The sequence below is a fragment of the Octodon degus genome, unplaced genomic scaffold (assembly GCF_000260255.1).
Source record: "Octodon degus isolate 3935 unplaced genomic scaffold, OctDeg1.0 scaffold00039, whole genome shotgun sequence".
In the NCBI taxonomy this organism is placed as follows: Eukaryota; Metazoa; Chordata; class Mammalia; order Rodentia; family Octodontidae; genus Octodon; species Octodon degus.
The window spans coordinates 3,222,115-3,234,666 of NW_004524615.1; the positions used below are offsets into that span (position 1 = coordinate 3,222,115).

The 12,552-nt window shown below is 43.3% G+C and overlaps 1 protein-coding gene across 1 annotated transcript in view; it reads right to left on the minus strand.

Annotated features, from left to right (window-relative positions):
* Myo16 (myosin XVI) overlaps window positions 1–12,552 on the minus strand; it is a 416,963-nt gene that overhangs the window by 294,784 nt on the left and 109,627 nt on the right. The window contains exons 8-9 of the mRNA XM_023715200.1: window positions 11,493–11,568; window positions 7,826–7,982 (exon numbers count right to left, since the gene is read on the minus strand). Of these exons, the coding sequence (XP_023570968.1) occupies window positions 7,826–7,982; window positions 11,493–11,568 (233 nt within the window). The remainder of the gene's footprint in view (window positions 1–7,825; window positions 7,983–11,492; window positions 11,569–12,552) is intronic.

Consider the following 12,552-nt stretch of genomic DNA (forward strand, 5'->3'; position numbering starts at 1 on the left):
ACTAGGAAGAATGTATGCAATGTGTTAATTATTGAAACTGTCCTACCAATTTGGTTTGAAACTGTCTCATTGCTATTTGTTTCTCAATAAAATTATGGGGGGGGGGAGAAAAAGACACCTAATCGATTTCATTTCACAGTACAAAATATCCCAGATAGGAAGGCCTTTGGAATCAAATTTGAACTGCAGTTCTAGATATGACTTGAAAGGCAGCCAATGCACAAAGGCCAAAGACTTGGAAGATATAATGGAAACTATGGAACAGGAGAGAATCCAATAAAATGCATGTCCCATCCACCAAGTGTTTCAGGATAGGCAGTGAATTTTGATACAATGTTTTTATCCTCACTGTGCAATGATTTAGTGCACAAAATGTTTGCAGGACAACAAATTAGAATTGTAGAGGAAAGGAAGTTTGGGGCTGGGGAGAGAGCACAGCAGCCTAAACTCCTGCCTTGCAAACGCAGGGACATCATTTCAAACCTGGAAGCACAGGCTGGGCTGGCCCTTCCCCCGGCACTGAGCCAGCCACCAAGGGCATGTGTGATGGTGCATGCCTCTAATCGCAGCATGGGGGAGGTTGAAAACAGGTGCATCACTACAAGTCTAAGTAGTGAGACCCTGTACCAAATACATAAAAAAGGTCTACAAAAGTGTGAATTGTATGCTGAGTAACACAGTAAACCAGTCTATTGTTTCTTTAAAGAATCAAGATGTATGTTGGGAAAATGTAAAAAGCCAGACTGAATTTACAGTGCAAAGGAATGGGAATCTGGGACTGCAGCCAATGGAGGAAGATCAGCAACCAAGAAAGCAGCCGAGGCAATGCTGAAATCATCAGAGTGCAAGATTCAGACAAGAGAGTACATGAAATCACAATAGGGACCACAGGCCTTCATGTGGACACAGCATTGTAACCCTTGCCCTGTCATCTTGGTTGGGCAGGTGGGCAGGGCTGTGCCTCCCAGCTGCCATGAACTAAGTGGCCAGTGCCTCTCCACCACGCTGTTCCTGTCTTGGAGCCAGCTTACCATAGACTGGACCCTCTGAAATCATGAGCCAAGTGACATTTCTCCACCTGTAATTGGGCACCGTGTTCCAGAGCCACAAAAACTGCCAGGCATATAAAATTGGTACCAGAGAAGTGGGACCAATGCTTTGACTTACCCGGTGCTATGTTTTGCCAGAGACTTTGGCAAGGTTTGCAGACCCAGGTTAGAGTGGCCTTAGGGTGCTGCAAGCACAGTTGGGTGGCTGATTCTGATCAGAGCTCAAAAGACTGTAACATTGACAGAAATGCATGGAATAAAGTCTGGACTATGGAGGTTTCAGGTAGTGACATGGGGTCCACTAGTAAGGGGGCTGGAGGCCATGTGCATTATACCCTGGCAAAACTTTTGTCTTCAACATTTCCATTTCCTGAGACTTTTTAGGGGACTGAGATTAAGAGTGGTGGCTGACGTAATCCATTGGAGAAAACTCTGAGTTTCATATTCATGCTCTGACATGAGCATTGCTGACTCTTTTTATCCCTATTTACAGTTAGAAGTAGAAACACAAAGCAGAGCAAAAGAATTTGAAAAACTTAATGTTGGGCCTAGACGAACCATGTGTAAAGTTGGGGCCAAAGGAAAAGTTACTGCTAAAGAGATTAATGGCTCAAAAAAGCCACGTACTTTGTACAGGACTGAGAAGAAAGGCACTTTGAAGGCATGTTAGATATCAGCAGGAACCCATCCATCATGAGCTACAGAGATCTAAGAGGGAACACCTTCCATTTGAGAAGAGAGCATCTGAACCTCCATGTGAGAAGAACCTACTAAGAAGATGGCTCACCAGGGTCCATTCTACTTTGGCCACCCAGATGCTCGGGAGACTAAGGGCGTCTGGCTACACAGCTGACAGTGGGCCTGGGGGCCATCTGCTTGATGCTTGCTTTGTCAGCATTAAGAATAAAGGTAGTGGGGGTTCAAGGCGGCTTCCACTTGGATTACAAAGGAAGACCTTGGAGGCCAGTCAAGGAACCCTGGGGTGGGGGGGAGGGGAAGTGCATGGAACTGTGGGAATGAAGCCAAAGGTGCAGTAGAGGGGACTCCAGGAAGTTGGAGACACCAGAAATGCAGTTTGTTGAGGGACACTGCAAACAGCAGAGTGCTTCCAATGTTAGAGAGGTCACGGGGGGGGGGGGGGGGATGAAGAACGCAAAGGAGTGCCGAGCTTGCTTCCCACCCTGCTGGATACAGAATTACAGGATTTAAGATCTGCCCTCTGAGGGTCAGTCTGCTTTGGTTATACTCTTTTTTATCCCTCTATTCCTGTTTTCTGGAATAGGAAAATTTACCTCGTATTGTTCAACCTCAGGATTATGTGACTTTTTCAAAATCGTTTTTTTTAAATTCATTTTATTGAGAAACAAATAGCAATGAGACAGTTTCAAAACCGATTAGTAAGACAGTTTCAATAATTAATGCACTACATGTTGTTGTCTTTGTAGTGGCTATTCATAGTACAAAATGCAGACATGATATCCTGTCTAAACATCATTAGTACAAATCTTTCTTCTCATTGAATTAAGAGAGAAAATAGCTGTATATCTATCCTATTTTGTATATACAGATATAAAATGGTCCTTCATTTGTATCCCTTTTGTTTAGTTTTGCCATAGATGGGTTTTCCATTGCCATTTAAATATTATAGGTGCAAGAATTCAGAAAAATAATCCAATATAGTCCAATAGTCCATAACAGTAGTGGGTTATATGGGTGGTTACAGCTAAAAGTTTGCCTTGATACTCTGCAGGTTCTGACTTGGACTTCCTGGGACTGTTAATACTTTGGAGAAGGGGGGTCATTGTGTTTTGGTTGTGTAAGGAATAGTTCTACCACACTGGGAAGAATGATTAACTTATCATTTTATTTGGAAATCAAGTGTATGGTTTAAGATGTATGTGGGTGACAAGATGAGGAGGGGTGGGTTATGACTGGCATTTGTGTAGGTCAGTTTCCTGAAGAAACACCTAGTGAGTTAGGGGCACATGCTTTGGGGTGTGTCTGGGCAGGCTACAGCAGTGGGATCTTGGGCAGCACATCAGGCCCTGCCCCTATCTCTCTGGCACTGCTCCTCTGCTCTGCTTGCTGAGCACCATAAAGCAAGCTCCTTCACTCCACCATGCCCTTCCTGATGCTGCTTCTGCCTCGGAGCCAAATGACACTGGGCTGAGACTGAAGCAAATCCACCTCTCCTTTTTCAAGCTGTGATGATAAAGCTGACAGATGTAGCACCCGACTTTATGGGTGCTAAGTGGTACTCTGAGAGCTCTCAGCCCTTGCCTGGCCCAGGAAAAGAAAGCAGTACTGGCTCATGGACCACGGGTTAAACCATAAGAATTTCAACCCTCTCAAAAATTAATAGGCAAGTTAAGGTTTCAATAAATTTATATTTCTGAGGATCTAGAGACTATAAGCGTAAAACTCCTTCCTCGCAGGAGGTCCTATGAAATTGTTCTAAAATATCTGCAATTATACTTCTCATATCAATAAATATGTACCAATTTTATGAGCAAAATAAAATTTAAAGAGCAATTAGCTGCAGCAGAATGCTTGCACTTGACTGGAATCAGGAAGACACTGTTACTCCAATCTTTGCATGCTTTTCGGCTTCTCCTTTGATCGGTTAAGGTTTTTCCTGCACCTTCCTACACCTGAGGATTTCTGTAAACAGCTGCTGGACTGGTTCTTTAAATTGCAGTAATCAAAGCACTCAAGAATGCACCTGGTTGAAGCCAACAGCACTTGAGCTGCCACACAGCGGCCTTTGTTCATGTCACTGCGGACAGCAGATGGAAAGGAAGTGTTTTCAGCAAACTGAAGCAATGCTGCAGGACACCACATCACAGTGTGTGGGAAGGCTGCTCCCCAGCAAGTGACAGAGAAAATGGCTTGAGCTGGAAGACATGCTGCTGTTTGAACAGTGTGTAAGAGATTTTTCAAAGAAATAATATTTCCTGTAATTATGTTAATTTGCTGATTTATTTCACATAGAAAAAAATTTCTCAAAGTCTCAAACATCACAATATTACATACATCAAATCAACAGGCACCATTCTTGTCAACAGTACACACACCCTTCAGCTTCAGAAAACGTTCCTTCTCAGTGCTCAAACAGTCACATTTCTGCTTCTCAGACCAAGAACAAGGCCTGCTCAAGTGCATTATGGAAACTGAACTTTCCGCACTAAACCATGAACTTTTCTCAGTTACTTTTGCCACACAGGTTTTTCCTGATCCTTACTTATTATACTCTAGTGGCAGTGGGAACAGTAAGGCAAAATGTATTACGTTAGGGAATTAGAAAAGCCTCAAAAGTGCTTCAATATAATTCTTAGGCCAATCAAGTCTGCTTGCCAGACTACCACAGAGTTAAATGAAATGTACAATTATTGTTCAGCTGTTTTTGCTTTAACTGTCAACTCTACCTCTAAGAAAGGTAACAGTTAACTACAATGAAAAGCAAGCTGCTCTTCAGTGTAATTTCAACTGTCTAAGCTGTGATCAGAGTGGCAAAAAATGCAAATTAAACCATGTAGTTAATTGTGTAGAACAAATAAGTCATTGATTAATCTGTTTATAACATAATTAATCTATTATTCAGTCAATAATATAAGAAAGAACAGAATTGTGGGCTGGCCAGATAGCTCAGTGGATTAAAGTGCCTGCTTAGGCAGATGCAGGGACCAGGGGTTTGATCCCCAGTGTGCCATGCCAGCCCTGCCTCAGGGGCACACTGAGACAAAATAAGACTGGGTGTGGTAGCACGCACCTATAATCCCAGCACTTGGGAGCCTGAAAACAGGAGGATCACCACAAGTCTGATCTGTGTAGTGAGGCCCTATAGATCCTGTACTAAATACATAAAAAAGAAATAACAGAATGTAAAACATTGGGAGTTTGGTGGTTTCATTTTTAAATAAATTTGGAAGCCCAAAGAGAATGGCAGACATACATATAAAGACTAATATTTAGCCAACATAACTTGGTTTTAACTGAGACTTTATTTACATTTTAACATCTCTTTACTTGGTGGCCTGTGATTACAAATAGAAAACACTATATCAGGTATTGAGGTTCATATGTACTTTGGAAAGTAAAATTCTTCCATGCAAAATATTGGGCTCACCTCCCCCTCTTCAGTAAAATGCCAAAATAATAATGTAAGCTGCCACATCAAATATTACGATCTGCAATCTCACAATGTACCCTTCCCAACTTGACACAGCTACACTGTCTTCTCTTTCCCAAAACATGACACCCCTTTCCCCACCTCTAGATAAGGAAAGTAAGGTGTCTCAGTCACAGATCTGTGGTGTGTCCAGCAGGACCCAACCTGAACCGCCCCTGCCCTGCCCTGGGACCTTAGGGAAATGTTACAACTCCAGCCAGACTTGGCAGGTAATGTACGACCGACTGAAAATCCTCTGCAGTCGGATAGAAAAATCAAGCACCTTTATCACACAATTACAGCCAAGAAGGAATATATTTTCATATAAACTGAGGTACATGTATGCTGTTTGATTTAAAATTTGATGAATATTTAGATTACAATTTTAAAAATTATAGTGAAAGAAACATTGCCTTAAGACCTCCTTAAAATCTCCTGCTTCAAACACACACCATCATTTTACTGCTTCTTGCCGGAGCTGTGGAGTCCTCTTTCCTGACTGTCTTTAGCTGTGCTGTGTGGCTGCCTGGATGTCCTCAACAGACTCGAAACTTTTAGGGCAATTTCTGTGAAACAGGCCCATCACAGCACTCTCGTCAGCCTTCGTCACTGGATCAGCACTGTGTGGCTTCTGGTTCCTTGGCAAAGTCAAAATGACCACAAAAGGGAAACAGCTTGAACCGACTCAGGACAACTAAGCCGCCAAGGCAGCACAACTGAAGTCACGCATATGCCTAGTGGGGTGGCGCAGGCCTGTAATCCCAGCACTCAGGAGGCTGAGGCAAGAGCACCACTGTGAGTTCGAGACCAAACTGGGCCACAAAATGAGCTCAAGGCAACCTGAACTACATAGGGAGACCCTGTCTCAAAAACAAATAAATAAATAAATAGGATGCCAGAGCTGCTGCAGAAAGCGACAAGAGCCAAGGGGTATGTTCCCAGCGTGTGTCGGGTGGTGCTGAGAAGATTCATGACGATGAGTCTTTTCATGCAACAAGTCTTCAGATACATTAATCATTTGCTCTGTGTTTGGATCGCACCTCGTACTTCTGTGCATTTTTAGACTGTGACTTACCTAGAGTAATTTTAAATTAAGTATGCTTCGAAATCCTCACGATACAGCAGGCTCTGAAGTTAAGATTTTCCCGAGATTGCATGCTCCTTACTGGAGGATACGATGCTTCTGTCAAATGCTTCTTCTCTACTTCTTGGGAAGGGAAGCCAAGTCAGGCAGCCCGGGCCATGAGGAGCTTCCCCATGGAAGAGTCTGAGCACTGCCTGCGGTTCTTTCTGCTCTTCTCCTTTCTGCTTTCGCTGTACAGGGCAGCCCCACAGGCAGGAGCCTGACGCATGGCTGAGGTAGAGGGTGCAGCCAGTGAGCTGTCTCCTGGTGGCCCAAGTGTGCCTGACCTAATGCTATGCCATCAGCTCAGTCCAGTGCATCCTCCTGGAAACCAGATGGGCTGCAGCCTCTCTTTCCTGTCACTTACTTCCCAGGTTGTTAACAACCTAGGTGGTCTATTTAGTTGTCAACCTCAAATACTCCAAGGCATTAGACATAATCTCCCTTGGCAGAGGGAAAATAGGCTCAGACATAGTAGGTGCCCTGCCTCAGGTTCCCCCTGTCAGAGCATACAGTAGTAGACTGCACTTTGACCTAAAATATGTTTTCAATGTATTGAATCCCCCTATTGAGATATAAAATACACAGCTTCAAAATCTACCAGTTAGTGGGTTTCAGCACATTGAACTGCAACTGTCTTCTGCCAAGGTATTTCCACCCCCTCCCAAGGCAGCGCTTACCATGAGAAGCCAGGCCCACTGGCCCTCACAGGTCATGGCAAGCGCTAGTCCACTGTTTACCCCTAAGGTCTGTGTGTTTCAGTCATTTCACAAGTGTGTGTGCGCGCGTGCGTGTATGTGTGTGTGTGTGAGAGAGACAGACAAATTATGTGTATCACACAAGTGTGTCTACATCCACACCACATGTACATCCTATGCTAGCAAAGAGAAGCTTTGGAAGAGAGCCTGCTGCTGTTTTATGGGTTTAATGAACACCTCCTCAGCAAATCCAAGGTGAGTTAGGATATGAGTCATCTCGAGTCACACTCATTAGACCATTTGTACAGCTTTTTCAGACCTCCAGCAAAATGACAATTCCCATCTCACCATCTGATGTCTTTAAACCAAAGGAAATATCCTTTTAGAGGAGATATTTACACAACAAGAAATTATTAGTTTTACATAGAAGAAAAAACATATACCTGTGCTTCCTACTTTAGGCAAGCTGATCACTAATAAGAGGCTCTGGAAACCTCACAGTCAGCTTAGCCAAAATCTAAAAGGTATCAAATACTGCCCTTAGGGTGACATAGCTGAGGCTGAACAGAGAACTAGAATAGGAGGGTTTTAAAAAGTCAGAAGCCTTTCCTAAGTTGTGAAGCTCCTACTGTCAGCAACCATTTAGTGAGCATGCTGACAACCACTTCCAAGTTTTCTACCTCTTACTGGAGACAGGCTGTGAATGACTGATGGGAGCATGGGGGGCAGAAGGAGCATCGCCAGCGGCCCAGAAGAAGGTCCACTGTCTGCTGGGGGGGACACTCACAGCTTGCTGGGCGGCGCTGGAAGTTCGTGCAGGAGCTCTTCGTAGGGCTCCTCTTGGGCCAAGGAGGGAGAAGAAGACAAAGGCCCTTTCAGGTTTTCTTCCCACGCAGCTTCTGCTTTCAGCAGCATTTCCTCAATAAACTCAGAGGCAGCGACCTCTGCAGGCAACAACGAGAAAGTCAGATAACATGGGGTGAAAGCCCAGAACAGCATTTACTTTCAATAGTCCAGACATGCTTAAGGCGATTAAATGTATCAGCACAGGAAGCAAATCAAAGCACATTAAAAGGTTATGGCATAGATAAAATTGCAATACTGCCACTTTAAAAGACTATCTTGTCTTACATCAGTAACACGTTTAATTACAAATGAAAAAATATAAAGATAATATTCACTGGATGGTGATGGGTAAAATGGAAAATTACGCTAAGGATTAGCTTCCAAGAAGTTAATATCATTTCATTCCCAGTAAAACTTTTCTTGTGTCTTGCTGATTGCAAATCAAAATAAGGACAATACAAGGTGTGGTCACAAATGTGAATGTTTAAATTAAAAATGTGTTTCAAAAAAAGGATACATTGCCACAGATTCCCCTCAAGTTATTCCACCTTGCAGCAAAGCATTTATCCCATCGTCCTGTCACTTCCTTCAGCAGGTCTGGAGTACTCTTTCCTGAGTATCTTTAGAGTCCTGTCCTGACTGCCTCAATGAGCTAAACTGATTTGGAACATTTCCCTTTTGTGGTCAGTTTGAACTCGGGAAGAGCCCACAGTCACCAGGTGCCACGTCTGGGGAGTACGGTGGATAAGGGGAAGACTTTCATGTTTTCATGAAAATGGAGGTAGCAATCGTATTCCTTGCGCTCACACCTGGTAAAACACCTAGGAAAGGAGGTTCTAGACCTGCTCCACTCCAAAAAGGGGCAAGAATGACAGGATGAGTGTGTTTAAAGTGAAGGGGGTTCATGAGGAGATACTCACAAGGCAGTGTGCATTCTACTGTAAAATAGTTTTTTAAAAAAAAATCTTAAACCTTCACTGTATATTTTGATTCTTCTGTCATTATGTTCCCAGGGCTGGGATGTGATACACACCCATCCACCCAGTAAGCACTCTCTCCACAGCCCACCGAGTGAAGACAGGTACTCAGGGCCACTGCCACAGCGACTCCAGCCTCTTCCCATGACCTTTTCGTTCCACTAGAAACATCAATTAATATACCTCCTTTAAAACAACATCTAAACTATGATGCCTGAGCACATTTTAGCAGCAATCAAACACATTTAGCAAACCTAGTTAGCAACCTGACATTAAAGCTGCTTAGCAAATCTAACGCTGAAACTTCCTAACATCTGGAGAATGAATGATCACCACGACCGACTCGCCCAACAGACACAGCCACTAACTTTTGTGACCATCTTTGCAGGCAGCTGAGCTGCCTACTTTATGGGATGGTACAAGCAATTTTGCTGCTACAAGATGACATTTAAGCCAGATGTGATCTGCACAGGCCTCTGACTAGATCCCACATGTGTGAGCAGGTCAGCGCTAGCTTCCTCAAGCCGGGAAACTGCGTTTCTAGTCCACCTGAAAGTTACATCTCCAACCACTTTTTCCCCAAGATGTGAAAATTCAAGAGCCACAAAATGAAGAGAGTGTGATGCCCAGTGATGGTGATGCCCCCTTGCTGGGCTGTCATGGGGTGCCTGGTTCACTATTTTCTGCCCCACCCTTCTTCCTGGTCCGGTCTTCTCTCATTATGGTCAAAGTGCTCAGAGTTCCCATATTTACTTGGAATCTCTCAGTGTGTCACAGTTTTCCGCTCCTTGTGGGTGAAGGAAATATCTTAATTAATGAATATATACTGAGGGTACACAGTGGCCCCAGTACTGTGTGTCTGGGTGGAACAAAGAGGGCACTGAACTTGTGCTCGACTCTGCAGGGCCAGGTTGGTGAAAGCCATGAGAGAACCCTTGTGCAGGGGGCTGAGGCGACCAGGCTGAGGGACAGCAGAACTGCTCCCTCTCTGGGCCCCAAAAGGGTCACTGCAAGTGGGTACTGGCCACGGAACAGTGGATCACAGCTCAAAAGCAGAAAGCAAGGGGGCAGGAGTCCCTGTGGTCCAGGCTCACTCATCTCTTTCTTGTCTAGAAAGAAGCCAGGGCAGGAAGCTGACAACCTGGCCCCTGATGGAGCTAGACTTAGAAAACACACCATAGACTGCCAGTAAGTACTTTCTATTTTTGTCTTTTTGAGACAGGGTCTTGTTATGCAATTCAGGTTGGCCTTTAACTCATGGTGTAGCCCAGGCTGATCTTGAACTTGCATAGATTTTCTTGCCTCAGCCTCTCAATGTTGGGATGGCAGGTGTGTACCACTACTTCTGGCCTAATAAGTACATTTTTATATTTATTTTTTATTTTTTATTGTATTTAGGACATAGTGTATGTACAGGGTCTCACTGCATAGATCGGACTCCTAGTGATCCTCCTAATTGCAGCCTCTCAAGTGCTGAGATTATAGGTGTGTGCCACCACACCCAGTCTCAATTGCCATCTCAGCATGCCCCGGGGGCGGGGCCAGCGCCATACTACCTTTAAAAGAATTTAAAGATTAAAAAAATCTTTAAAATGTTTCTTTAAAATGTTAAAAAGATATCTTAAAATCTTTAAAAAGATTTTGTAAAAAGTCCCAACCTTCTTTTACCTTTTTAATATTTACCATTAGGCCTAGTTAGTCAGCATTCAGCAGTCAATGTCACCCTAACCAGGTATCATCAGCATAAGCCCACCTAAAGCTCAAGTTTGAGACTTAGCTGCTATAGTTCTTTTTGTTATTTAGTTCATTTTAACAGATAATTAAACAAACACTCAATAATCATATTTGATGCCCATAAAATTAAAAAAAAAAAGAACAATTTCCTTCATTTTGGCTTTAACTGTAGCTTTCTGAAATAATCTGACTCTTAATCAAACGAGAACTCCCAAGAGTAGGGGCTTTTCATTTGGTAAAGGCCCAGCAACAAAATCAATAAATAGATTTATTCAGATCAGTAGCTACCTTTAAACCTTTTTATATCCTTGTGTTACTTATGTTATATTCTTCTGTTTACTTAAAATTCTGCTTCTAATATTATAGAATTAACCATGAGACATTTTGTTGTTAAACTTTAACACTACAAAACCAATGTACATCTATTTTTTAAGCATATGAACGAATGAAAAGGTAGTGATAATTACAGAAATCTTCAAAAACATTTTATAGAGTGAGAAACTTTAAGTCAGCTTATAAAGTTCTAAATTACCATGAGAATGTTAGTCTCTATTCCCTATAATCTAAACACCTGTGCAAACCACCCCCCCAAAAAAAACCTATTGGTACTGAAAAAATACCCAAAGGAATAAGCATGTATTTGTAATGACAACAAACAAGGTGGGCAGGAAAAAGGTGTTTCAGATGAGAGCATACAATGAATGAGTACCTGCAAGTGCACTAGAGGGGCATGCAGGGCACAGTGCCGTGGCCTCAGCCTCAAGCTTCCCAGGGACCCACAGCGCACAGCCGCAGGAAACCCTGTTTTTCACTGCGCTAATGATGGAAGATCCACTCCCACCCAGAGGTAGACACAGAACCTGCGGGAGGGGGACTCCCCTCATTTCCCTCACCCACCTGATGGCTTCTCTTCATTACAGTTCACAAGCTTTGGGTTTGCTCCATGTGTCAAGAGGAGTTTCACCAAGTTCGTCTGCAAAACAAAGATAATCACAAAGGAAACACCACGCAGACCCTCAGGGCTCATCCCTAAACCTAGCTGGCTGCCTGTGAGCAGGGGCTGCTTCCAACCTGGCCAGGGAAGGGCCGCACTGCACAAGTGCTGCCTACTGCGCAGCTCTCGGTCCTGCCGAGAAAAGCTCCAGGTGACGTGTGCATCCGGATCAAAAGCCACTTGTACTTTTCAGATTTTACTTACTCTTTCTACGTGTAAAATGAGTGCTGAGTTAGAGGATTTGTAGGAGATATTTTATACCCTTCAAGGTGCTCTGAGGTTACTTTATAGGAGCTATATGACGTACAATGTCTTGTTTTCTATTTAACCGTTGGATAAACGGTAACTTGTTCTTACTATCTCTCCATGACAGCATTTGGGACATGGAGACAGCATTATAAAGTCAAGTTCTGTAATTTGAAAAAAGCAATTTTATATTATAGTGAAATCTACTAATTCCTTGATGAGAGTTAATATACTTCAATTATAACATATATATGTGTGTATATAGGTTTAGATAACAGCGAAAAAGTAACACTTAAATGTACGCAGCTTTGGGACTGGGGAGATGGCTCAGTGGAATAAACGCTTCCCTGGCAAGCACAAGGGCCTGAGTTCAATCCCCGGTTGCACTAAAAAATCAAAAATTAATAAAAATAAATAAATGTACCCAGTTATTAAAAATATGGCATCAGAAGCATCTTTGTTTGTCCTCTTACTCCCCCATCTCGGAGAGTTGAGTACTACCAGGAATTGGGGAACCTTACTATCTTTCTATGCTTAGCAAATACACATGGACGTGAAGCGAACCTGCACAGGGTGGATCAGTTCCCCACACTTACAGAAACCAAATTCTGGTCTACAGATTCTTCTCTGCCGCCTTCTCAACGCTGTGATTCTGAGATTTCTCCACGCTGGGTTTAACTAGGACGTACTCACTTTCTGGGCTACACAGAACTGCAC